General features: G+C 38.9%; 2 protein-coding genes across 4 annotated transcripts; one reads left to right on the top strand and one right to left on the bottom strand.

Moving 5' to 3' along the window:
- Positions 1–505: 505 nt before the first annotated feature.
- On the top strand, positions 506–7,848 carry LOC107762043 (uncharacterized). Its single transcript, XM_016580354.2, has 11 exons — positions 506–1,077; positions 1,886–2,010; positions 2,992–3,436; positions 3,526–3,641; positions 3,768–4,551; positions 4,709–5,158; positions 5,277–5,465; positions 5,558–5,779; positions 6,346–6,667; positions 6,785–6,974; positions 7,122–7,848. The coding sequence occupies exons 1-11, from the start codon at positions 880–882 to the stop codon at positions 7,603–7,605; spliced, it is 3,525 nt and encodes a 1,174-aa protein (XP_016435840.2). The 5' UTR covers positions 506–879; the 3' UTR covers positions 7,606–7,848.
- A 1,785-nt stretch (positions 7,849–9,633) lies between these two features.
- Positions 9,634–13,182, bottom strand: LOC107762044 (uncharacterized). 3 transcript variants are annotated; one of them, XM_016580356.2, is made up of 5 exons: positions 12,620–13,176; positions 11,447–11,643; positions 10,860–10,958; positions 10,527–10,578; positions 9,634–10,154 (listed from the first exon to the last, which is right to left on the bottom strand). In XM_016580356.2, the coding sequence occupies exons 1-5, from the start codon at positions 13,101–13,103 to the stop codon at positions 10,015–10,017; spliced, it is 972 nt and encodes a 323-aa protein (XP_016435842.1). In that variant the 5' UTR covers positions 13,104–13,176; the 3' UTR covers positions 9,634–10,014. The 3 variants fall into 3 exon arrangements, with proteins under 3 accessions (XP_016435842.1, XP_016435841.1, XP_016435843.1); XM_016580357.2 differs by having other exon boundaries at positions 10,016–10,154; positions 10,527–10,592; positions 12,620–13,178; XM_016580355.2 differs by lacking the exon at positions 10,527–10,578 and having other exon boundaries at positions 12,620–13,182.
- Positions 13,183–27,747: the final 14,565 nt, after the last annotated feature.

Raw genomic sequence — 27,747 nt, 5'->3', positions numbered from 1 at the left:
CAATTCAATTAGATACTTTTTATTTTCAATTTATTAAATTAAATAATAGTTCAAGATAAATTACGATATTTTATATATGATGATATTTGACTACATGTACAACTACAAAAATAAAATAAAAAATATTTTAGCATCACATGCTATATATGGAAGGCACAAATATTATTATTATATATTGTTTTTACAAATTAAATAAGAGATGGTAAGAGTTCCGCACCTTGATGCGTATTTATTCTACTTGTAAAAGATCAACTTTTATCCCAAATATGTATTCAGTCATTAATTATTAAGTAGTTTCTAAATACGAAATGTAATCAGTATTAGGAGTAATTCATAAGCCTAAGCACTGACGTAATTACCACAACGTTCCAAAAAGGAGGAACTAGCTAGGGTTAAAAACGTAAAAGAATTAATAGGAGTACCGTTGAGAGACAAAATAATGACGTGGCAGCCTTTCTGGATAAGAAACCCACTCATATTCCAACACGCCTTTTCTTCATTTTGCACGCACTTTTGCATTTCCACAAGCAAATTCAATTCTCGTCATCAATTTTTTTATAAATAAAAAAAGCACACACCAAAAAGCTCCCAAACAGTATATACAAAAAAGAAAAAAACTCTCTCTCTCTCTCTCTCTCTATTCGTTTCTCTTCACAAATCATCGCGACTTTTCTCGAAATTCAAATTTCAATTTCTCTTATAAGAGTTTTAAAAATCCATATATTTTCGAATTAAAACGTTGTAATATCCAATATCCATAGATCGAAAGCTGAAGTTGTAAAGAGTGATTTGATCGTTTGTTTCGAAGTAATTTTTCTTTTTCTTTTTTGGAATTATTGGGATATATAGGAGTTGTTTGATTGGAGGAGATATAGGAATATGGAAGTGGAGTCGCCGGAAAGAGGGAAGATAGGTGGAATAGCGATGGAAATTCCGGCGACTGACGGAGCAACGTTGTTGTCGCCGCCGAGGATTCCACCTAGGATTCTTCAAAAGCTGTCAGAGCCTAAGCCTAAAACTCCTTCTACTGCTGAAGAAATTGAAGCTAAGCTACGTGGCGCCGATCTTCGTCGACAGGTCTTTTTAACTTTTTCCGATAAAGCTGTACACAGTCGATAATAATTTTTTTCTTCTGTTTTTAGGACTTACACGGAATTAGTTAACTGATTCTTTAATTTAATTTTGAATATGTTGATTTCTAACTTGTAGGATCAGTTTTCTTCAAAGTCCTGGTTTTTGATTAAGTATTTACTTTCTTTCCTAAATAAAAATTTTTATGCAGTGGAAAGCTTCGCCTTTATAGTAATTTTATCTCGTCTATACGGTTGTTTGTTGAGTTAGGTAAGGGTATGCGATTCTTTCCTTTATGTTACAGTTCTTGTTAGGTCTTTGAAAAAAAAAAGACCATTTATTTTGAAATATATTCAATCAAGTAATCAACTAAATAAATACTCAAATCCCGAATTTGTTGAGATAAATAAAGTATTAAACTATTAATAAGAAATTATGTGTATTTTTGCAATATTGATGATCATTGTTCCACTTTTACCTTGATATTTTACTGTATGGATTTTAGTACTTCTTTGTTTTAGAATCTGTTCCCTGTTTGTCCCTTTTCATTTTTTGGGGTATGATACTTTAACAACTTTTATGGATGAAGAATTTATTTTAACAACTTTTCTTAGTTAACCACATGTAATTCCTGGTTAATTTTCTTAATTGTTGTGGTCCTAAAGGGCTTTTCATTAGCAGGAAGCATAAAGATGAAAACGTTACATGATAATTTTCTGTCATGCTTTCTTTTTAGGATAATCCTTTCATATTATGTCATGCTTCGTTTTTTGGATAATCCTGTCACTAAAACTTGCAATTTGGTATCAAGCAGAAATTCTATGAGTATCTGTCAAGCAAAGCCAGACCGAAGCCCAGAAGCCCCTCACGGTCTCCAACTCACGGAGAAGATCTTGGACAACGTCTTGAGGCTAAACTTCAGGCTGCCGAGGAGAAAAGGCAACTATCTTATTTCATATAGTTTTGTCCCTGAATCTAAACTTTTCATTTATTATTTGTTCTGAGCAGTTTTCTACTGAAATCCTATGGTACATATTTGTGCATGTAAGCAGCTTTATTTTTTAATTACGCCTTTCTACAGAGTAATTGGGTCATTTGACAATGCTCAGGGTTTTCGTTGAAAAATATAAAATGTTTTGCCATGTGATTCATCATAATTATGTAGAGCACTCTAAGTTAGTATTACACTGCTGGTCTTTTTAGGTTTCTCTGTAGGCCTTTTTCGGTTTGTCATTATAGCAATTTATGGGGCGGGCCCTGACATGTAACAGAATTATGTTCTCTTTGTTTGCCGGTGGTTTAAAGTAGTACTCCCATCATTTTTCGGACTTCCTTTGTTAATCACTGTCGGATGTGACTACTTGAGCTTTCTCTTTTCTGTTGATCGTTAAAGATCTCATTGAGCTTGTTTCTATCTCCATTTGTACTCATAACTACTACTTTTAAGCAAACTATTTTAGTCAAAATATCTTGTGTGCTGGCGTACATATACATCGGAATCTGGGGAATCCTCTATTGTGTTTTTCTGGGTTCAAATACTTATACTAGTGCATTTTATATCAATATGGTCTGAATTGAAGATTCTTCCGGAGGGAAACACAAACACATCCCGTACTCCTCAAGTACACTTGCCTAAAGAAAAGCAAAAAAGAGAAATGAAAAGCAAAAGCAGGGGAAATACTACTTTGATATGATGTATGCACATAATCTCTTTTCTTTACCTGATTAATACAGCTTGTGGAGTTAAAGAACTGATTGACTTCGGGCAACTATCCAAATGACTGTGCATGTGCTACTAAATATTGATCTTGTACAAGATAATGAGTAAAATGACTATTGTATGTTTATGTCTAGTAGGTTGTGCTGTGTGATTGTGCAAGCCATCCTGTTATTCGAATTCTAAGTTCTTTTTATACGCAGGATGAGCATTCTAGCGAAGGCTAAGTTGCGGCTTGCAAAATTAGATGAGTTGAGGCAGGCAGCTAAAACTGGAGCAGAAATGCGCTTCAGACAGGAACGAGCTGAACTGGGTACAAAGGTGGAGTTGCGTGTTCAGCAGGCTGAGGTAAATAGGATGCTTCTCCTAAAAGCTAATCGCCAAAGGAGGGCCACACTGAGGGAGAAGACATCTCAATCATTACTACGTCGAATGGCTCGTGAGAGCAAGTACAAAGAGCGGGTGCGTGCTGCAATTTATCAGAAGCGTGCAGCTGCTGAGAAGAAGAGGATGGGATTGCTGGAAGCCGAAAAGAGGAGGGCATGTGCTAGAGTCATGCAAGCGCGGACTGTTGCGAAGTCTGTTTCTCACCAGGAAGAGGTCAAAAGAAGAGAAATGAAGATTAAAATAGAAGACAAACTACAAAGGGTAACAACATATGCACTTGGTTCAAGTCAAATAAATTTTGATGATGTCCTATGCATAATGTGTGACAATATTTCTGTCGCAATGAACAGGCAAAGAGGCAAAGAGCAGAATACTTGATGCAGAGAGGAAAATCACCAAATTCCTTTCATGGCAGCTATGACAAGATTCATGACCAGGCTGACCTTCTTTCAAGGAAATTAGCAAGGTATGGAAGCAGCAAACCCTCTTTCATCGCACATGTTGTCTTACTATAAGTTAGCTCATTTTCCTGGTTGCATGTAATTACTGACAGTAAATGAGATATGTGGATCTTATAAGTGTTCTTTTGCAGGTGTTGGAAGCAGTTCCTTACACATGGAAAGACGACCTTCCATCTTGCAAAAGCTTATAATATGCTGAGTATTAATGAGAGATCAGCTAAGTTAATGCCATTTGAGCAGCTAGCAATGATGATTGAATCGTTTGGTACACTACAGACAGCTAAAGATTTGCTCGATAGGCTTGAGCTTCGCCTTAAATTGTTGCGTGATGTTGACAGTGCCGCAAGTACTTTTGGTTGGGGGGACATTGATCATCTTCTTAAACGAGTAGCTTCACCAAAAAGAAAGGTTACACCAAGGAGATCTCTCTGCAGTGGTGGTGTAAAAAAAACAGTATCCAACTCACCAGCAGCCAGAGCTCCAGTGAAGTTGTCGAGATATCCAGTTCGAATTGTGCTGTGTGCATATATGGTTCTAGGTCACCCTGATGCTGTGTTCAGTGGTAAAGGGGAGCGTGAGATTGCCCTGGCCAAATCGGCTGAAAAATTTGTCAGAGAGTTTGAACTACTGGTTAGGATAATTTTAAATGGCCCCACACAGACTTCTGATGGGCATTCTGATAGCGGTTTGGCAAGCCGCAAGACCTTCAAGTCACAACTCGCAAAGTTTGATTCAGCATGGTGCTCTTACTTGAATAGCTTTGTGGTGTGGAAGGTTAAAGATGCCCAGTCTTTAGAGGAGGATTTGGTTAGAGCTGCTTGCCAGCTTGAACTTTCTATGATTCAAAAATGCCGGATAACTCCTGAAGGCGATAGTGTTGCTCTTACTCATGATCTGAAGGCTATCCAGAAACAGGTTTTACCCCTAGCTTTTCTTTTTTCCTTAGTAGCACCGAAAAGTTGTTATTTCAATATTTTAGATTCTTAAGTTTGGTTCAGAGAACATTACTTCCATAAAAAATATTCATTCTTATCGAGCTTGGTTTTTGAGACTTATCATTTCTGTCATGTAGGTGACAGAAGATCAGAGACTCCTCAGAGAAAAGGTGCTTAATATTAGTGGAGATGCTGGTATTGAACGGATGGATGATGCGATTTCTGACACACGAAGCAAATACTTCGAAGCTAAAGAAAATGGGAGTCCTCTGAGCTCTCCAATTCTGCATTCAGCTCCAAGCCCAACTGCGCTCCCAAGTGCCTCTTCTTCTCTTGTTGGTACTAGTAAAGGAGAGAATTTGCTTGAGGTGAGGGATCAGAAGCCAAACCGTGTGGTGCGCTCCTTATTTAGGGATGAACCACATCTAAAAGTTGGTTCTTCATCCAATAACAGCACACAGTCATCCCGTAGTGATGAGGGATTGGAAATGGAGAATGAATTAATTGTGAATGAGAGTCTTCATGGGCAGCATCTTGAATTTGATGAGTCTCCAAAAGTTGCTGATAAATATTATAGTAGTATTGAGGTAGGTGCATTTCTTACATCTTGATTTACTAAACCGGAGCACAGTTTGGTTAGGCTCCTGAAACGAGAAGAGATATTAGAAATTTTAGTTTATTCTTCTGCTCTGATGACCTTTACAGGACAAAGTTAGAGAGACAATGGAGAAGGCTTTCTGGGATAGTGTCATGGAATCCATGAGAAAGGATGAACCTGGATACAACCGTGTTGTTGATCTGATGAGAGAAGCAAGAGATGTACTTTGTAGCTTGGCTCCTCAGAGCTGGAGACAAGAGATCAATGAAGCGATAGATATAGACATTCTCTCTCAGGTATCTGGTCATTAAGTTCATATCTCTGATTCTTTCACCTTATGGTATGAGCAAGCTTTTTTATCTGTCTATTAATTTGCCTTCTTTTTTAGTTGTTGATCTCAGGCAAACTGGATATGGATTATCTACAAAAGATCATGGATTTCACATTAGTCACTTTGCAGAAACTTTCCTCTCCTGCTAAAGAGGATGAGCTAAAAGCAAATTGTCAAAAGTTATTTAGAGAAATAGCTGATATATGTCAGGATGGGTCAGGGAATTCATTTATCCTGGCACTGGTTAGGGGTTTGCGTTTTATACTGGAAGAGATACAGGTAAAAATCTCTCGGTATCTTTCATTTGTTCCATGGTTTAACACATCACAGCTATAGACTTCGGTCAACTAACTTTGTGGATAACTGCAAGATGAGTATGTCTGTTGTGTCAAAGTAGAAAACTTTCCACTTAGATGATCAGGGACTGATACTGGTAATAATATAAACATATACTGAACTTTTTGTTTTCTTGGGATCCCTCCCCCCCCCCCCTCTATGCTGTAGAATGGGTGCATAAATCTGTAAGATAATAAAAGTGGCATTTGTAATAGTCTAGATAAGTACCTACTGCACATTCCAAAAGAGTTCTTTAGTGCGGGTATATTCTATTCTTATACAGAGTGTTGTCACACTGTCACAGTGTGGTGCTTGAATTCATCTTGAAAGATTCTGTGGGGTTATCTCTTGCCAATGATTCTCCTATCGTAATTGTTGTATCACTTTTGCTTAACAAACAAGTCTTTGGGGTAGAGATTTTCCGTCAGCTATGTCTTTGAGGATGATTGTGCTTACAGTTCTGCTATCTCTGTATTTTCTTAACCTGACATTCCTCTTCTTCTGTGCAGCTACTCAAACAAGAAATAAGCAAGGCAAGGATTAGAATGTTGGAACCAATTCTCAAGGGACCTGCAGCTTTTGATTATTTAAAGAAAGCTTTCACCAAGCGTTACGGTCTTCCTTCTGTGGCTATGACCGCCTTACCCTTAACAAGGCAGTGGCTTTTATCTGTCAAAGATTCCATGGACCAGGAATGGGATGAACACAAGGAGGCTCAATCAGGGCTGAAAGGCGGAGAGGGTCGTTTCCTTCCTTCTGCCACCCTTAGGACTGGAGGAAGCTTTTCAGTTAAAACATATAAAAACCATGCTTCACCTTTGACCTCTATAGGTTGGTTACCTCAGAGTTGGCCCTTTCCTTCCAAATGGCATCAGATGACTTTAGAGCATTAAAATGCCTAAACTGCCTGTTTTCTTTTCCTGACTACTGTCTGTCTTTTCTTTTCAGAAGCTACAGATGAATGCCAAGAATGCACGGGGGACAAGGTTGATTTATTGGTGAGGCTGGGTTTGTTAAAGTCGGTAAATGCAGTATCTGGTCTGACACAAGAAGGGTTGCCTGAAACTATGCAGCTGAACTTCTTTAGACTAAGGGTTGTTCAGGCAAAAATCCAAAAGATCATTGTAATAGCTACCAGGTAAATCTTATCTCCACTTCATTCACCTCCCCTCCCTCTGCAACAGGTAAAGAAAGAGGCCCTGAGATACAATAAATGCTCTCGTTTTTGGATATCTGTTATTTGACATTTGATGATTTACTTGTTGACTTGATTATGATTGTGCAGCATTCTAGTCCAAAGGCAAGTTCTCCTGAGTATGCAAATGGTATCGAGTGCAGCAGATATGGATAAAATTGTTCAGGGAAGTGTCAAAGCGCTTTCTGAGCTCCTCGACTCCAACAGTGATGCTGGGATTCAAGAGATCATAGAGACGCTTGGCAAACCTTTAGAGCATGGCAACTATGGTGCTGATGTGATGAAGCTTCAACAGATCAAGGAGATCATGGCAAGGATGTTATCCAAGAGCCTGCAAGCTGGGGATGCTATTTTTGTACGTATATCTCAGGCGACATATTTGGCTGGAAGAGGAGTTGTACTTGGGGGAACCGGAGGACCGGGAAGAGAATTGGCTGAAATGGCTCTGCGGCAGGTGGGAGCAACTGCTCTAATTGACGAGATTGTGGAAGCTGCCTCTGTATTGGTTATGGCAGCACGTGTGACAGTGAATGTTCATGGTCCTTGGTATGCACAGTTAGTAGATAGTATGTGAAGGTATTTTACATTCTTTTGTACATATCAGGGCATGTAGTTACTATTCTGTATCTCATCTAGTTGTGAAGCTAATAGTCTCCCTAGATTGAAGGTAATTGTTATTGCAGTAATGTGAATGGAAACCTAGAGAATGTTGATATTTGCTGAAATAAGGCAAACTGAAACGCTTGCTTGTATGTAAAACATTTAAGTTTGGCTAAGACAGGAGCCTAAAACAGAGCTCTCAAAAGTAGCTTCTGAAGTGCGTTCCTTCATCTAATTACCTATGCAAATAGCGTATTGCTGTCTGCGCCACACACACTGTTATTAAGTCAGTAATCTATTTTTCCATTCCATTCGGAAGTTCTTCTGTTGTGTTCTCTCACCGCTGCCCAGACGGTTGCATTTGGAATGATCCATTCCAGCCTGCTTCTCGTGTGGCACCTACTTCAACTATACAAAAGATTAAATGCTGTCCTATCCCGTACGTGTGTATGGTTAAAGGTGGTACTCCCTGCAGTCGAGGTGTGTATAAGTTGACATGGAAACCATCACTATTAAGAGGGGGAAAAAGGTTAGCAGTTGTAACCCGAGAAGGCCCAAGAAAGAGAACTAAAGAGAGACCATGCAAGGTATTCCCCATTTCCCCTAGAAGAAAAGAAATTCACAGTAGAGAGCAATCACGTCATGGTTATTTAGAGGCATTTCATCACAGGTCAGAACTTCTTCTGGACTCCATCAGTCCATCTCATTTGTGCTGCCATAGTATACTAGGTGCACTTGGACCACAGCTGTTCAGTACTCCTTTCAAACTGACTATAAAACGCTCCTACGTTAAAATTCATATTCAGACAACGCAAATTTGATCAGGGAGAGTGCTGTCGGAATTCGTAAGCCCCTTTGCCTTTGAGAGGTTTCCTTATGGAGAAACCTTGCACAATGTCCTGATGGGTTGTTGATGATTGACTTAATGCGGTGTTGTCGTCCTAACTCATTTCAAAAATGGCAAGGCAAACTTCCAGCACAGTGCAAACTGCAAACTTTGCTGTTGCTTTACTGGTTTTTGCAGTCAAGAATGTTTCATCTCCGTTTCCTTGGTGTTCTTTCCAAATTGATTGTGCAAAGAATTGCGAAATCACTTCTTCATCGTTGAAGAAATTGGAGGAAACGGAAACAGGCTTCAAGTATGCGCTTGCCTTGACGGGAAATTTCCTGATTTGCTGCTCTCATATGACTAACAGTGTTCTCAACAACACCTCAATAGCTTAAAAGTTAATTTTACTGATGATCATTGAATTATATTTTTTCACTTAAAAGTAATTAAACTTTATCATTGTCACTTAAAAATTATTTTGCCTCAAACATAACATATTTATAATTTTCTAGTGAAGTTAAAATACTATTGTGCCTTAAAAATGATTTTTAAGTGACAATGATAATGTTTAGTTATTTTTAAGTGACAAAAAATAGTTGAATGACTTTAGTGAAATTGAAAGATAGTTCAATAACCATCAATGAAATTAACCCCTTAAAACGATACACATTGCCTGAATATTTGAACAACTTTGCCCGATTTCCGGAAACATTATCCATAGGCAACCATTGTTTGTAACTCCCGACTATTATAATGCCTATCTATCGCTTTTGCTTTAATGCTAACGCAAGCTTTAGTAGAAAGTTTTCCTCTTTTTTTTCTTCTTTTCCCTTGGACATAATTAGTCGAAGTCTCTAGTTTTTTCCTTCTTTGATGTATCATTTGATCGCATTATTCCTTCGTTTGAGTTTCCTTTGGATTTTGTCAAAAACTATACTAGTACGCCTGTAATATAAATTTTTTGTCGCCCCTATTACATGCAACTCTACGTATTCAATAGCACTAATTTTTTCATGCTATGAATGTAAAAGCAGGTATAGATTAAAAGTTGTGTAGCACCGAAATAACTAAATAAACTCTAATGATACCAGATCCCTCCACAATGATACTGGGTATTTCGCATCAATGCAACCCAACTAACTGACAGAAATAATATAAGAAAACAAAAACTAGTACTACAAACAAACTCCTTAGAACTCGAGGAAATAGTGGCAAGAGCCTATAGAACAGGGCTTGTTCAAGCAAGGTCGTAAACTCGCAAGTAGTACAACACTCTAGCAGTTTTCTGATAGGTATATATTCTTATTTCAGGCTTTCGGGCATGATTCAACATGTGACAAAATGGAAAAGAGATTAACTAAATGAGTATACACTATACATATCTATCTGTACAGAATGGCAGGCAAACGTAAGGCAAGACCGTCTCAAACTTGACAAAGCACACTTCGAAGACATCGAAAACCCACAAAAGGAGAGCAAGATCTTTGAAAATCCAAAATCTTCAAGCTCCACAATGAGTTGACTACAAGTGTCTGCTTCATCACTTGGCAGCTGTTAATTAGCAGCAAAATCTGCAGCAGCCATGTCCCTAACATGCCGAAAACGCCTTCGTCGAAGGTAAAGTCCAACCAAATATAACACTGACGAAAGTGCAATGGCAGAATAATCAAAGACATCAATGACATTTTGATGACCTGCAGTGAGATGACAATAAACTTAAGTTAAACGAAAGAATATAACTGGAAAAGGCAAACACATCTTGAGTTCTTCGCCAATAAAAACACCAATTAGCACCCAGGCATGCAGGGCAGGATGGAGAAAGAAAAGCTCAGCGAAGCCAAGCTCTCATAGCAAATAAATAAAGGAGAAAGGTGTATTAGTAAGACACAAGAATATGCATATTCTCAGCTCGTCTTCACATGCATTTCAGTAGCACCTCTCCCAGTAGTGCCACAGAGATTCATAGTTTATATTTGTACTAAAAGACCAAGACTACATCAAATTGCTTAAGTCTTATTGTTCTTCTGAATCTACATCCATCAAGTTTAACTAGAAGATGTGAGTACCTATTCTGAGAAAATCAAAGGGGCTGAGTGTGTAAAGGAGTCCCAGGAACATCTGCAAGAAATTATCTGCTTCAGCGGATAAGTAACGAAATGAGGTCACTACAATATATTGAAGGATAAAATGGCAAAGTAGATAAAGATAGTTGATCCGAAAAGAAACCTATAACAACCATTAAGGCCAGAAATTTATGAGGCTTCAGTGTTCACTTTTGAAATGTTTGAGGAAAAAAATTGAGACTGTAGAGCTATAAAATGTAAATACTACAGGTAGCTGACTGAAGTAGATTGCATTATGCATAGCAGTCAATGCATTTAGCTGTCAGATGAACTTACAGCAAAAATTCGCAATTTGTTCAAATGAGCACCAGGCCTATCAGGATTCATCATTTCATTAAACACTCTTTTCATGTAAAAGGGCAGACCAAGCACCTTCTGCAGAAAATAGAAAGAAAAGGATTAAATATAAAAGAAAACATGGTGTTCTGCTATTACTTGATGGTAAACCAGTAATCATGTCCGCAGAAAGTGCAGCACTAGAAACCATGAGAAAATGTGGCTCTCTGCTATTATTGAATGATCACCAGTACGAAGGCAGCACAAAATCAGATCAGTTCAACTAATATGACAAACATTGTCTAATTTGCATAATCTCTTGCTGGATTCGGGGAAATCACATACTAATGACCTTTTCTTTTCAAGCACATAATCTTGAACTTGAAAGTAATGGATTCAGCAAAAATATATTCTGTTTGAAAATACAAAAGGACAATGCACAAATAGATACCAATCCAAATTTGCAAGTCTCGTAACATAGAGAGATAACATCCAGAAAGATAGTCCAATCGGCACTTTGAAATATAAGGATAATTCCATCCATGCAATCTCAACACATGATAGAGTAACATACGAGTCCAACGCACCAGCATGAGGCCATACGTGCCACCCACAAAAAGGCGATTATACTTTCTAACTTTTTTTAAGACCTCAATTACTTCAGCATCCTGCTGACTGTACAATGATGCCTCAGGTGTCAAATCAGTAATCTTCCTCGAACACATGGGGCAGTTACAAGGCTGAAGTGCGGCACCATAGTTCCAGTACTGCAAAATGCAACCTCCTACACATGGAGAAACCAATTGTAAAGAATATGTTAAAAAAGAAGTATTGCGAAAAGCTTGACCGAAATAACTTCAAGACAAGCAACTTGGTGGTAGACTGGTCAAGACGTGGATTTTCACATTATCAACAAATAGGCAGTCAAGAGTGCAGTTACTTTTTCTCTAACCAACATCTAAACAACCAACCCCAAACACACAGAGCACATCACAGGCTTGATACATCACCCAAGAGGGTAGGAAACCAAGGTTAGTAAAGTTATGAGATTACAGATCTCAACAATGCTCAAGAAGATTCAAATATCATCCTAATCAATATTTGCTTACTACACTTGCATCACATTATCATTTCCTTCTCCTCCCTTAAACAATGACAGAAGAAGGGATTCCCAAATAAAATAGTGGATTTAAACCCTCATATATTTCAGATTTTGAACAAATAACAGAAAAAAAAAAACGTAGAATGATTTAAGGAAAATGATCTGCATCTTTAAAGCCTCCTCATGAACCAAAAAATAATAGGATTAATCTGGCTTCCAACTATATATATATTTTTTTGATACGTAGTAAGAAATTTATTATAGAGAAAACAGCACTAAGGTAATGCTGCAAAACATAGTTACAAATAGTGCAATTCCTCGATTGTATCTAACATGGCAACTACGTCCTTCACAAGAGCTAGGTTGAACTATATATATGTGATGCTTTTACATCCTGTACCGTCACTTTCCTAGGCAAGTTGCTAAAATCAAAATGTAGAGTGAAACGACAACTAGCACTACCCAGTAATTAAGAAATTTCAGAAAATAGCGAAGAACATCCGTCTGTTCCATGTAACCCTAATTCATTCCCAATATAACTGCACAAAATCGATTTCATGGAAAACCAAATCATATCCTTGAGAGATATTGTAATTAAACAATCACAATAAACTGGAAAATGAACCAGCGATTTTTAAGACTAGCTAAATTTTATTACCGCAGTACCAGTGGCCACAGGGACCTCGGCAAGGAACCACAAAATTGCTAAAGCAGATTGGACAACAATCGTCAGTCGGAGGTTTTTCCGTCCTCATAAACGCATTATCCGTCTCAACAACCACAAGGCTCTTCGAAGATGCACCATCCGACTCCCCACGGTTCTCGTCCTCAATTGTCCGTCCATGATTGCCGTCCTGCTCATCCTCAATCTCCTCGGCCACTGAAAACGACGCCGTAGTGTCCACCGAATCCTCACTCTCCGGAGATTCGTATCCAATTTCTTCCTCTTCTTCGTCCTTATCAGAGCTCATCATAGCGGAGGAAGAGGCCCCCGCCGCTTCCTCCTCTTGTATGTCGCCGGATTCAGGAGCTAATTCAGAAAGCGTAGAAGGAGAAATTGTGAGGTTGAGGTCAGTGTTAGGGTTTTGGTTGTGGTGACGACGACGATTTCGTAGACGAAGACGATTCAGGAAGAACTTCATGTTTTCTTCGTGATAACTGAAAATAATGGGAAAATGGAAATGGAAACATTTCAGTTTTGAATTTGTTTTTATATGCGGAAATGACGATGACGTGCCTGAAAGTTTATCCAAAAATCAGCTCGCTCGCTACCTCACTAGTTATTTCGGGGTAGCAAAAAATTAATGAGGGATGAATTTTAATAGAAAGATTATTAATATAAGAATTGTAAGAAACGTTAATCTTGCATAATTTATTAATCATGAATAATACTCAATATATATGATCTGTTTGTCTTTTAAAAAACTATTTAGTATTTTAAATGATTTAATCTATATATTATTTTTTTTTATATTCTTATTTCACTTTTGATTCCGTATAAAATAATATTATATAAATTAATACACAACTTTATTAGGTAAAATATGTTATGGCACATGGCCACCCAAGAAGGGGACACGTGGAACCTAAGTCAGAAAGACGAAAAACTAGGCGTAGATATCCTGTGTGTCATCGGAAAAGATAACGTTCGTGAAGGCATTGAATACTCTGCGCCTGTTGCGACCAAACACACTCACACAAGTATACGTGGCCGTCAAGTAATAGAGTAGTGAATAAAGTATCGTTCTCACGAAGACTTATGATTAACTTTTGACTAATTTAAACTCAAATAGCTTATCGATTCCAGCGATTTATCATAAAATAGATAATTGTCTAATTTACTACCTAAAAACTATCAATTATTGAAATACTAGAATTCAACACAACACTTAAATAGTTTTAAATAACAATAAATGGGAGATAATATTTCAGGGTCACGGGTTATCTAACAATCATGTTGCATTCTTATCTTAAAATAACTAATTGATTTATCTGGATTGTTGATTGACAGGGTTGATATTACTCATAAGAATCTGTCGAGTTCTTACTCGCCTATTCAAGCTAACTTAATGCCTATATGTCTATGGAATTAATATTAACAAGAATGCATTTACACTTCCTGTATTTCAACCGAACAAGACAATTAGGTATATTTCTATCCTAATTGCGAATCCGTTCCCCGATGCCCGGGTTTACGAACTTGCTCTATTTAATTCTATATGCAATCTAGACTTCCCACTTTCGAGTTCAACTCTAGATTCGTAGATAGTAATTTACTGTTAGCTACTCAGCAAATTAATTAAAAATAGAATTAAATAAACAACCCAATCTGATAAAATCAACTTCGTCAAATTAAACTTCGAACATCAATATTCATGTATACCCATGACCCTAGAACAATAGGGTTCTTAGCCACTCATGTTCATGCAATCATCAAAAAATTCACAAGAGTGCATAAGAATCAATAAAAGAAGGAAAAATAAGAACTCAAGATGAATTCAGTGGTTCCCCAGCTTTTTCGTGGCTTTTTCTCCTCCTCCCAATCTGTTAGATTCCCTAAAAGAGGCGTTTTTAGCTTATATATTGCGTACAAAAGTCGTGGGCCAAAGTTCTCCTATTCCTAATCCAAATCAGCTTCAGGGATCGATGCTGGGGTGGATGCGTCGCATCCACCTCGTCCTCGACTTCCCAGCTTTGCCCAGGTGTGGATGCTAAGGCGGATGCTATGGGCCGACTTCACTGCTAAGGGTGCACGAAATCTGATTTTTTCTAGATTGGATGCGACGCATCCAACCCCTCTTCCTTTACCTAGAGCACATTTTCTTCATATTTTTGCACTCCAAACACCCTAAATCATCACACATAACTCAGTTAGTCATAAAACCAATAATTAAACTATGTTGGATATTTTAAAGCTCAAATAACATTAAAAAGTGGTTAAAATATGGGTAAAGTAACATCAACATATATCGAAATATGCCCAACATCACCCCCCACACTTAAACCTTTGTTCGTCCTCGAACAAACCATCACTATAGTAGACGAAACAAAATTAAGATCTTTTCATTCAAAGCACACTTCACCTATCACCATGGTCATTTGCCACAATTAGGCTCTAGAATATGCATCACATACACTTCCCTTTACTTATGTCATTCTTAAAAAAATATTCACACAAAGACAACATGCTCACAACAATCCTAACCTCAAAAACCGACTCAGTGTCACAATGCACTCATGGTTTGAACACCCAACATCATAGAGAAGTCTAATAACGTTACCTATCCCTCGTGAAACCATGTGCCCTCACAACAAGAACAAGAGAGCGAGTTCAATCCACACATTCGAATCTCATGATCAAATATATTTTAATGACTCACATATATCAAAGAAAATCGCTCACTCTCACAAAGAAGTCACATGCATGCAATTGGTACCATAGGCTTGCCCTTAATGTAAATCTCTACTAATGTAAGCTCGCTCGATCTAAAATCAATTAGGACTTTTTCATGGTTGTAATGTGGGCTAAAGGACGGGTAGGATATATTTAAGGAATAGTGACTCACCCTCCTAAGCACTTTAATATCACAAAATTACTTTGAGCGTATTTTCTTCAACCTCACTTCAATTTCACAAATAATATCACCCCCACAAATATTTCCTCTTTCTTTAAGCATTACTTTAATTCATACCTACTAGCAAGAACAAGATAACAATTTATTCATCTATATTTTTCTTTTTCTTTTTTTTCCGCTAGTGTTTTACAAAACAAATGCACCTTTCTTTCTTTCATTGGTTCCACTCAAAAGTCACCCCACACTTAGTCCCTTCTTACTTCTGTTAGCGCTCATCTAACAATTAAAGTGCTTTAAGAGGTAAAAGGATCAAAACAATGTCAATTAAGAATAAAAAGGGTTTAGGCTTGTAATGTGGTTACCAAATAAAAGTCAATAGGCTCAAAATGGTTAACTAGGGATAAATTTTATTTGTGATAAGCAATAAGCTCAAAAAGATCAAAGAAAGCCTAAAATCATCTTTCAAACCAAGCATCACCTCAAATTTCGCTTCAACTCACATACCGGGCAAGTTCTAGACACAAGTACAATACATGAACTACACAAAAACCTCACCACACATGGCATATGACTCACTAAGGACGATCGCATTCCGACTCTCAAGCAATGCAAGTATTCACGGAGCCACGAGATATTAAGCATCAAGCACAAAGTGAACACGAATCAAGAAAATGAGAAATAGTCGTCACAAAATATTCTATCTAATATATATAGAGGCATCAAGATTAACATCACAATATAGGGGAGATACTATACATGCCAAAACATAAGTACGTTACTATGAAACAAGTCAAGAGCGCTTAGGTTCATCATTCTTTCTCCTTTTATTTCCTAAATTCCTAATCTATTCTTAAAAATAAAAAACAAAACTATTACTGCCTGGTTCAAAATAGATCCCATGGAAAAGAACCGAGGCACAAAAAAAACCACAGGAGATTATTATTACCTAAAAAAAAAATTACTAACTATTTTTCTGATTTTCTTTAGTTGTCTGTCAATCTTCTAATACTAACACTAATTTCAAAAATCAAATAAAAATCTTTTTGTGTTTTTCTAAGGACCTTAATTCCTCGAGAGAACTGTCCAGGTAGTCCGTCGTCGGGAAAAGTCCTTTATTTTCTACGACTACACATAACAATGAACTGAGAGTTACTCCATATAGATGATATTTACTAACTATTACATGCCATTAATCCAGTGAATATCACAGCCCTCAACAGTATCAGCATCAACAAAATTTGTAACAGCTAAGTACATTCATCCACATGCATAAGGATAACCCCCACCCCACATTTAAAACCGTGTTTTGCCCCCAATGCACACAAATAACGTAAAGTAGGGTGAGAAGAAACTCCCCTTAAGTCAAGGTGGAAGGCTCATCCGCAGTCTGTGGAAGAGCATCAACATCCATGGCATTCATTAAGACCATATCCGGCCTGGCGATATCATCCTCACGAATATGGGGAGCTGTCACAGTCCTATCATCACCAACTAGAGCCGAGTCTGTAGTAGGTGGGACATCGGCCTCAGCAGGCATGGTGTGTGGAACCTCGGGGACTATAGGAGAAGCAGAAGTGGATGGTCCAGCAGTGGACGATGCAAGCAGCTGTGAGATGTCTATATCTGCACGTTGAACCAGAGCACGGAGGAGTAATGATACCTCCCTCATCATCGTGGCCTGCTCAGTCTGGACTCGGCTTAGATCCGCACGAGTCTGACTCAACTCATCTCTGGTGGCACTCAAATCTACACGAGTTGCTATCAACTTAGCCCTGTTCTTTTGCATATCAGCTTGCATCTGCTCTAACAACTGTTGAATGGTGAGCTTAGAAGACCTTCCCTTGTTCGGCTCAAGAACATGAGTAACATCATATGGTCCTAGAGCTTTAGCCTCAATGTCATCATTCTCCTTGTCCCATAGTACCCCCATCTCTGTCAAGAAAGCCGATAGGGTATTTGCAAAGAACAGCTTCCACTTGTAATTCATCCTGGTGCGCTGCATTTGGTCATGCATGATGGCTCCTAAGTTGAGCGGTATCCCCTCCAATAAAGCATACAATACTAGTGCGCGGTGACGAGGGACATCAGTTTTGTGTTGGCATGTCATCAGGCGGTTGCATATGAAATTTAGAGCCACACGTGCTAACGCACTCATGAATTCCTTAGCCAGATAATGGTACTCCATACTCCCATGTTTCCAATTTGCATCCTTCCTGGTAGGGCATAGGACCGACCGAATGTGTGCATAATCCGGTGTTGTGCATATGGAGTCAAACCTATCTGTTAGTGTGTGTGGCACCCCTAAGAAGTTATTCAGAGCTTCAGCTGAGACATTAATATCCACCCCTCGTACTCTCACAATGTTGCCCCTGGAATGACGCCAATTGGCGTAAAGCTCCCTGACGATAGTGAGGTTGGCTTTGCCGTGACCCTTCAAGATAGGTCCCCATTATTGCACCTCTCGAATTGATTTTAGAAACTCTGGGTACTTTTTCTTAAGTGTTCCGATGTTGATCGGCTTTTCTGGAATGTACTTCTTTGAACCCAGTATCTTATTATAAGCTCAGAATTCCTTTTCATTAACAAAGTTCTTCTCCCAAGCAGCTCGGTCTATTGGTTCACCCTCATCTTCATCACTCATGTCGACATGTAGAAGGTCATTATCCGAATCGGACTCGGACTCAGATTCTGCAGTAATCTTCTGCTTTCCTTTATCAGTCGGATCACTCTGTTTGGAGGCTTTTCTCTCGTATGTCACAGGTTCTCTTATCTCTATCCCTTTGCTTGGTGGATTTAATGATGTTGTTGAAATACCCTTCTTCACTGTCCTCCTGACTAATGGTTCCTCCTCTTCTTGCTCTAATTCATCAATTAACTGCCTAGTCTGCAGTTCCTTTTCTTTGTCAGTCCGCTTCCTTTTTTTTCTGTGGATTTGGAGTACCTGTTGCCTTTCCGGTGGGATTTTTGGGTGGTTGCTTGTTATTATCTTTGTCTTGTTGCTTGGACTGTTTGCTCGTTGCTGCCATTTCCCAGCCTCAGTACCTGCAATGCGAAGAAATCAACAATAAGCGTATAGAACAGTGAAGTTCAGCTATAAATCAGTTGCAACATCTAGCACTTCCAATCATTTGCGTAGTCGTGTCATTTATGACTGTATGAGAGTATAGCCCATGTCTTTCAGCAGGGATGTGATAACTCTTTTCAAGTTTACAAATAAGCACTTCGCGATATAGATATCACTATGCACAACATGAGGTTTATCCGAGCGACGCTCACTAACCATGTTCAATTACACATAGCAGCTCACTCGACCCCACACTTATTCTCACGACATATCATTACGCATAGAGCTCACACAATTCAGATCGAGTAACACTTTACAATACAAGATATCTAGCATGTGCATGATGTTCAATTCTCTTAGACAATCTTTCATAGGCTAAAAATATTCCGACAATCAAGACAAACGACCCTATACTTATTCATTAGCATATACCAGTGTTGCTCGGTTACTCAGACTTCACCGGAGCCTAAATTTACCTCTCGGGCAATTCGTCGAACAGGTGATATGCAACAATTGTGCCTAGTTTCTTCTATCAGTGGGGTAATTCGACTACCCTCCCAAAATTAATGAGATGAAGGGAATTATAGTTTATCATTTCGCAACCATTACAACCAACAGGAACGACATCCCCAAATTATAGTTGAATCACATGTGTGACATTTAAATTGGGGAAACTTAACCTAGGGGAATTTGGGCAGGGGGTCTATTGCTACTAGCGAGAGAGAGAGGAGAGGAGAGTAAAGAAAAAGAAATAATGAGGGGGATGATACATACCTGTCGCGAGAGAAGAGAGGAGATGTGTTTGGTCGCAAGTGAGATGAGAGGGGCGGTTCTGGGCAGAATGCAAATTTATGTGTAATTGTGTTTTGGCATAGGATGTGTTAAAATATAACACTTACCTGTGCGTGCGAGCTTGGACGCGACGCATCCCCACTATTTTTTTTCTGAAATTGGTTGGACGCGATAGGCAGACTTCACTGCCTTGAGCAATTGGTCTGTCAAATTTTTTATGCTAAGAGGGATGCGACGCATCCACCCTGTTTTCCCTATATCTGGACCTTTTTTTAAAAAAAAAAAATACATACAAGATCTAATTCCTAAATACAGGACTTGGGTGGCCTCCCAAGAAGCGCCTGATTTAACATTGCGACACGACGCAACATGTTCTTCACGCCTCCACCAAATCCATCGAGGTCTTGTGACGTGCAATGTCACCACTGCAATAGTGTTTTACTCTCTGGCCATTTACCAAGAATGTCGCATTGGAACTTGTATCACGTAATTCCACTGCCCCATGAGGTTTCACACTAACCACTTCAAACGGACTCGACCATCGTGATTTAAGCTTTCCGGGAAAAAGCTTTAGCCTCGAATTAAACAAGAGAACCTCTTGACCTGGCTCAAACTCACGATGTTGGATATGCTTATCATGCCACCTCTTTGTCTTTTCTTTATACAATTTGGCATTTTCATACGCATGCAATCGAAATTCATCAAGCTCGTTGAGTTGTAGCAATCTCTTCTCACCGGCCAAGTCCATCTCCATATTTAGATTTTTAATCGCCCAATAGGCTTTGTGTTCAAGTTCAACAGGCAAGTGGCACGCCTTCCCATAAACCAACCTTTACGGAGAAGTACCTATGGGGGTCTTGTATGCAGTGCGATATGCCCATAATGCATCATCCAGCTTTCCGGCCCAGTCCTTTCTATTCTCACTTACTGTTTTCTCCAAAATCTGCTTTACCTCTCTGTTGGAAACTTCTACTTAACCACTCGTTTAGGGATGATAGGCGGTGGAAACCTTATGCTTAACTCCATACTTTGCAAGAATATTATTCAGCAATTTATTACAAAAGTGAGTTCCCCCGTCGCTTATCAACACTCTTGGAGTCCCAAAACGTGTGAAGATGTGCTTCTTTACAAAGCTTACCACTACCTTTGCGTCATTAGTAGGAAGAGCAATGGCTTTCTCCCACTTAGAAACATAGTCGACCGCCACCAAGACATACCTGTGCCCATTAGAATATGGGAACGGTCCCATGAAATCAATCCCCCAAACATCAAAAAGCTCTACTGCCAGAATATTTTGCAAGGGCATCTCGTGCTTCCTTGTGATAGTTCCGGTTCTTTGGCATCTGTCACAATTTTTAACAAAGACATGTGCATCCTTAAACAATTTTGGCCAATAGAAGCCTGATTGTAGCACTTTTTGGGCGGTTCTATCCCCGCCGTGATGGCCTCCATATGGCGAAGCATGGCAATCATGCAGTATAGCATTCATCTCTTCCTCAGGAACACACCTTCGCACCAACTGATCCGCGCACTGCCTATATAAGAATGGCTCATCCCACATGTAGAGTCTCACGTCATGTAAGAATCTTCTTCTATTGTCAGGTGTCAATTCTAGTGGCATCACCCACTTGCAGTAAAATTCACATAATTTGCATACCATGGGGCTTCACCTGAGGTGACTGCTAATAACTGCTCATCAGGAAATGTTTCTTTGATTGACCCTCCTTCAGCTACATGGTTCCGACTTTCTAATCTGGACAAGTGATCAGCCACTTGATTTTCTGTCCCTTTTCGATCTCGGATCTCTAAGTCAAATTCTTGCAAGAGGAGGACCCAACGAATCAGTCTCGGCTTGGCGTCTTTCTTTTCAAACAAATATCTGATAGCTGAATGATCTGTGTAAACGATGACTTTGGTTCCCACTAGATAAGATCTGAACTTATCAAACACCCACACCACTGCAAGCAACTCCTTTTCAGTAACTGTATAATTCATCTGAGCTGGATTCATAGTTTTGCTCGCATAATAAATGTGGTGAAAGATTTTATCTCTCCTTTGCCCCAAAACAGCTCTGATTGCCATGTCACTTGCATCGCACATCAACTCAAATGATTGCGCCCAATCTAATGATAATTGGTGCAGTCACCAACCTTCTCTTCAGCTCCTCAAATGCTCTCAGACATGCATCATCAAACTTGAAGGGCACATCTTTCTCAAGAAGTCTGCACAAAGGAGAAAAAAATTTCGAAAAATCTTTAATGAAACGACGATAAAAACCTGCATGACCCAAGAAACTGCGAATGCCTTTGACGGATGTCGGTGGGGGCAATTTTTCAATCGCCTCCACCTTCGCTTTGTCCACCTGCAAACCATTTTTGGACACCTTGTGCCCCAAAACTATACCTTCACGTACCATGAAATGGCACTTTTCCCAGTTTAGCACCAAGTTCGTCTCTTCACACCTAGCAAGCACTTTATCAAGGTTCATTAAACAATTATCAAAAGAACATCCAAACACAGAAAAATCATCCATGAATACTTCTACAAATCTTTCAACCATGTCAGTAAAAATAGCCATCATACACCTTTGAAAAGTCACAGGTGCATTACAAAGACCAAAGGGCATTCTCTTGAACGCATACGTTCCATAAGGACACGTAAATGTAGTTTTCTCTTGGTCCTCTGGGGCTATAGCAATCTGATTATACCCCGAATAACCATCCAGGAAATAGTAATATTCCTGGCCAGCTAACCTATCAAGCATTTGGTCAATAAAGGGGAGGGGAAAGTGGTCTTTCCGGTTGGCATTGTTCAATTTTCTATAATCTATGCAAATTCTCCATCCAGTGACAGTTCTTGTAGGAATTAAGTCATTATTTTCATTAACTACTACAGTCATCCCCCCTTTATTCGGCACATATTGAACGGGGCTTACCCATTTGCTATCAGATATTGGAAATACAATACCTGCATCAAGCCACTTAATCACTTTTTCTCTTACCACCTCTTTCATGATTGGATTTAGTCGGCGTTGTTGATCTACACTTGGCTTGTGTCCATCTTCCATGAGGATTTTATGCATGCAAAAAGCTGGACTAATGCCTTTAATGTCAGACATTGTCCACCCAATTGCTCGCTTGTGCTCACGTAGCACCCTCAATAGCTTTTCTTCCTACAATTTAGACAAGTGAGAAGAAACAATAACAGGTAAAGTGTCAGAACTACCCAAATAAGCATATTGAAGGTGAGGGGGTAGGGGTTTAAGCTCTAATTTTGGAGCTTCTTCAATTGACGGCTTTGGAGGGGGGCCACTTGGCCTATTCAGGGGCTCAAACGGGTGTATTCTTTGCATGTAAACACATGATGCATCTAGGATATGCATCATCTCCTCAACCTCATCATCAATCATCAAGCTATCAAACAACATGAGTGCTTTTTCTAGAGAGTCGTCTAGATATACACTCATGTCAAGAAGTTGCTCATCCACCTCCACAACAGATATCATAGAGAGCTCCTCATAGTGGCGGGGAAGTTGGATTGCTTTGTAGACATTGAAGACTGCTTACTCGTTGTCCACCCTAATAATCATTTTCCCTTCTCGCACTTTAATTATTGCATCACCAGTAGCCAAGAGAGGTCGTCCCAATATGATTGGAACTTGTTCATCAGCCTCAAAATCTAGAATAATGAAGTCAGCTGGTAAGATAAATTTCCCAATTTGTAGCAGCACATCTTTAATCACTCCTTCAGGGTAGGCTATGGACCTATCAGCTAATTGCAACATCATAGTGGTTGGTCTTGGAGCTCCCAGACCCAATTGCTTAAACAAGGACAATGGCATCAGATTTATGCTCGCACCCAAATCACAAAGAGCATGACCCACATCAATATTACCGATTCGCACTGGAATGGTGAAGCTGCCGGGATCCTTAAGCTTTTGAGGAAGCTTGTTTTGGACCCTTGAAGTGCACTCCTCAGTAAGTGCAACTGTCTCGAACTCAGTCAATTTCCTCTTGTGAGCCACTATATCTTTTATGTACTTAGCATACTTTGGAATTTCACGAAGTACATCCACCAATGGAATATTTAATTGAACCTGACTCAACATAGAGAGAAATTTGTTGAACATGCGATCGTCATTCTTTTTCTGCAATCTCTAGAGGAAAGGTGGTGGTGGCCTTGCAGCCTCCACTGGCTCTGAACTTGCATCATTTTTCTTTGACCCGTGTATTGCCTTAGGGGTCAGCTCCCCCTCGGGTATAGGTTTGTCCATTCTTTTCTTTGGCACTTCCTCTAGTTCCCTCCCGTTTCTGAGTGTTACTGGATTAACTTGAGGGTTCTTCTCTGTATTACTGGGAAGAGAGCCTGTAGGTCTAGTATTTTGATTTGCTGATAACTGCCCCATTTGCCTCTCAAGATTTCTGAAATCGGTCCTGAGCTGTTGATTGTCAAGTAACAACTTTTTTAGCAAGTCATTCGTACTCTCTTCTGTTTGTTGGGGTGGCTTCTGAGGCTGATTGAAATTTCCTTGAGGCCTATACTGATTCTGATTCTGTTGATTTCCGCCCCATGAGAAGTTAGGATGATTCCTCCAATTTGGATTGTAAGTGTTCCCATATTGTGCATGCTGATTCATCGGACCTCTGTTTTGTTGCCCCACATAGTATATAGATTCAGGATTCGTGGGGCACATGTCACTCATATGACTGTCACCACATAGTTCGCAGCAAATAGACATTTGTTGTACATGTTGCATCTGTTGTGTTTGTTGCATTGTCATTCTGTTCATCTGATTTGCCAGCTTTGCAATATCTGCGCTCATGGCTGAGAAGTCATCAAGCTCAATCACCCCAGCTGCCTTCTGTTTAATACTCTTCTTGCGTCCCCATCTCCTTGCCAATTATGGTCATTAGCAGTGAAGTTATTTGGTAAGAGTTGTATTTCACTATACGGCCTTGCCATGCAACTACCCCCACAAGCTGAATCAAGATTCATCTTTGATGCTTTGTCTAGCCCATCAACAAAAGTGTGACCCAAAACCTCATCAGTCTAACAATGATGTGGGCAGTCTCTGAGTAGCTTCTTGTATCTTTCCCAAGCTTGACGAAGTGTCTCGCCATCCCGTTGTTGGAACCCAAGAATTTGGCTTCTAGCGATTTTGTCTTCTTAATGGGGGAAAACTTGATTAGGAATTTTCTTGCTAAATCATCCCAAGTGTGGATTGAGTTCGCGGGCTCCTTTTGCAACCATTCCTTAGCTTCCCCCAACAATGAAAAGGGGAATAGTGTCAGCCTGATGTAATCCTTGGAAACATTCGGATAATTGTAAGTGTCCGTAATTTCCAAAAAATTTTGAATGTGCCTCTGCGGGTCTTCATGAGATAGACCCACATATTGCCCTGTGGACTGAATCAGCTGTACCATATACTGTTTGAGTTCAAAATGCCCTGTGATGTCAGGCTTCACGATAGCCTGAGTCATATTAGCAAGATTGGGTCTTGCGGCTTCTATCACCGGACGCTCCTCATTACCTGCCATCTCTATTGGTTGTGGTTGAACTACGATGTCCAACTCTCTTTCTATTCTCGTTCTAGCTTCGACTTCCCCCCTCACTCTATGAAGTGTTCGTTCAATTTCTGGATCAAAAGGAAGGAAGTTGTTTTCACTTCTACTCCTCCGCATTCAAGAGAAGATCCTGCGTTAACACAAACAACGCCAGCTGAAAATTAAAACTTGAACATATAAGTAATAAAAGCTTAACTCAGTCAAGTAGCTAATTTCTAAGTCCCCGGCAACGGCGCCAAAAACTTGTTGCGACCAAACACACTCACGCAAGTATACGTGGTCGTCAAGTAATAGAGTAGTGAATAAAGTATCGTTTCCACGAAGACTTATGATTAACTTTTGACTAATTTAAACTCAAATAGCTTATCGATTCTAGCGATTTATCATAAAATAGATAATTGTCTAATTTACTACCTAAAAACTATCAATTATTGAAATAGTAGAATTCAACACAACACTTAAATAGTTTTAAATAACAGTAAATGGGAGATAATATTCCAGGGTCACGGGTTATCTAATAATCATGTTGCATTCTTAGCTTAAAATAACCAATTGATTTATCTGGATTATTGATTGACATGGTTGATATTACTCATAAGAATCTGTCGAGTTCTTACTCGCCTATTCAAGCTAACTTAATGCCTATATGTCTATGGAATTAATATTAACAAGAATGCATTTACACTTCCTGTATTTCAACCGAACAAGACAATTAGGTATATTTCTATCCTAATTGCGAATTCGTTCCCCGATGCCCGGGTTTATGAACTTGCTCTATTTAATTCTATATGCAATCTAGACTTCTCACTTTCGAGTTCAACTCTAGATTCGTAGATAGTAATTTACTGTTAGCTACTCAGCAAATTAATTAAAAACAGAATTAAATAAACAACCCAATCTGATAAAATCAACTTCGTCAAATTAAACTTCGAACATCAATATTCATGTATACCCATGACCCTAGAACAATAGGGTTCTTAGCCACTCATGTTCATGCAATCATCAAAAAATTCACAAGAGTGTATAAGAATCAATAAAAGAAGGAAAAATAAGAACTCAAGATGAATTCAGTGGTTCTCCAGCTTTTTCGTGGCTTTTTCTCCTCCTCCCAATATGTTAGATGCTCTAAAAGAGGCGTTTTTAGCTTATATATTGCGTACAAAAGTCGTGGGCCAAAGTTCTCCTATTCCTAATCCAAATCAGCTTCAGGGATCGATGCTGGAGTGGATGCGTCGCATCCACCTCGTCCTCCACTTCCCAGCTTTGCATGCTAGGGTGGATGCGTCGCATCCCCTTGTTCCTCCATCTCAGCTTTGCCCATGTGCGGATGCTAAGGCGGATGCTATGGGCCGACTTCACTGCTAAGGGTGCACGAAATCTGATTTTTTTTCTAGATTGGATGCGACGCATCCAACCCCTCTTCCTCTACCTAGAGCACCTTTTCTTCATATTTTTGTACTCCAAACACCCTAAATCATCACACACAACTCAATTAGTCATAAAACCAATAATTAAACCATGTTGGGTATTTTAAAGCTCAAATAGCATCAAAAAGTGATTAAAACATGGGTAAAGTAACATCAACATATATCGAAATATGCCCAACATCAGCGCCCGGTAGCATTCAATGAGTAATATTCCACAGCATTAAAGAGCAACGACCCGTTACAGAGAATTTGACATTTATGTTCACTGTTACGTCTTCATTAATGCTCCTCATAATTGACATTAAAAAAAGACACGACCTTAGTACCTTCCTCATAGCTATAAATAATAAGTTCAATGATCATTGTAAGGGACACGAATTTTCTGGCTAACTTATATTACATTATATATAGAATTTTAATACCATTTTGCTTTCTCGCTTTTTGATCTCATCATTATTGTGCCCGGAAATCATGTTCCCGGACTCGTCAGTTCTGTCATTTCATCTACATTCTAAGGCTAAGTATTTTATATTTCATCAGTTAGTTCGTTACTTTTTGGATCAAATTAATTCACTTGTCTAGAAACTACAAACAAATTCAACTGTATCGTTTCACGGGAAAACAACAACTTATATACTATTATGCCCCCACAAAACTACGATTATAGAGTGTATTGCACGACATTGCATATTTGCATTACTAATGTTGGATTCTATGTACATGTAACCAAACGAGCTCTTACTTTTTGTTTTTTGTTAGTTATTTGTTCCTCTTCACATAGTTAGAGGTCTAGCTTAATGTGTTTTAAAGCGTTTCCCTAAGCATTTTTTTTAAAAAAAAAATACTGATTGCAGTGCTTAACTGTTAATTTGATCACACATTTTAGCAAAAAATAACAGTAAAAAGAGGATAGATATGATATAGTAGTAACAAGATAATATTGACACCACATTTGGAAAAGTTTGCAAAGTTTAAAATCATTTCAATCAAAGGTGATTTAAGATATTTTATTGACATAGTTTTAAAGAAATTCGAGAACTTAAATCACGCTTAAACTTGACTTCATATGACTCAAATCAACCAGGAGAAGCCACAAATATCTAACGAATTCTTGGTGCACTGGACAAATGCGAAAGCACATAGTACAACACAGACTTAAAAAAGAAAATTTTCAGCCAATTAAAAGTCGCATCTGACCAAAGAAAGAAACACCATAAAAAACTGAAGAATTATTTCGAAATGAAAGCCAATAAACTTTGCCCCGTTGGGTAAAACTAACAAACAAACTACCCCAGCTTTGCTAAGTAATTAGGAAGAACTACAAATGCAAAGAAGCACCATTTCAAAGTAGCTCAGACTTGTGC

The sequence above is a fragment of the Nicotiana tabacum genome, chromosome 19 (assembly GCF_000715075.1).
Source record: "Nicotiana tabacum cultivar K326 chromosome 19, ASM71507v2, whole genome shotgun sequence".
NCBI classification, from domain to species: Eukaryota; Viridiplantae; Streptophyta; class Magnoliopsida; order Solanales; family Solanaceae; genus Nicotiana; species Nicotiana tabacum.
This window is presented reverse-complemented; position numbering and strand designations above follow the sequence as displayed.

Excerpts from the sequence above, each read along its gene's own strand:
- LOC107762043 (XM_016580354.2), top strand. The coding sequence starts at position 880 with ATGGAAGTGGAGTCGCCGGAAAGAGGGAAGATAGGTGGAATAGCGATG. Across the intron at positions 2,011-2,991 it reads CAGGCTGCCGAGGAGAAAAG|GATGAGCATTCTAGCGAAGG; the intron begins GCAACTATCTTA and ends TTTTATACGCAG. Across the intron at positions 5,159-5,276 it reads AATATTATAGTAGTATTGAG|GACAAAGTTAGAGAGACAAT; the intron begins GTAGGTGCATTT and ends TGACCTTTACAG.
- LOC107762044 (XM_016580355.2), bottom strand. The coding sequence starts at position 13,103 with ATGAAGTTCTTCCTGAATCGTCTTCGTCTACGAAATCGTCGTCGTCAC. Across the intron at positions 10,959-11,446 it reads GCACGTATGGCCTCATGCTG|AAGGTGCTTGGTCTGCCCTT; the intron begins GTGCGTTGGACT and ends TATTTTCTGCAG. Across the intron at positions 10,155-10,859 it reads ACAAATTGCGAATTTTTGCT|GTCATCAAAATGTCATTGAT; the intron begins GTAAGTTCATCT and ends ATCTCACTGCAG.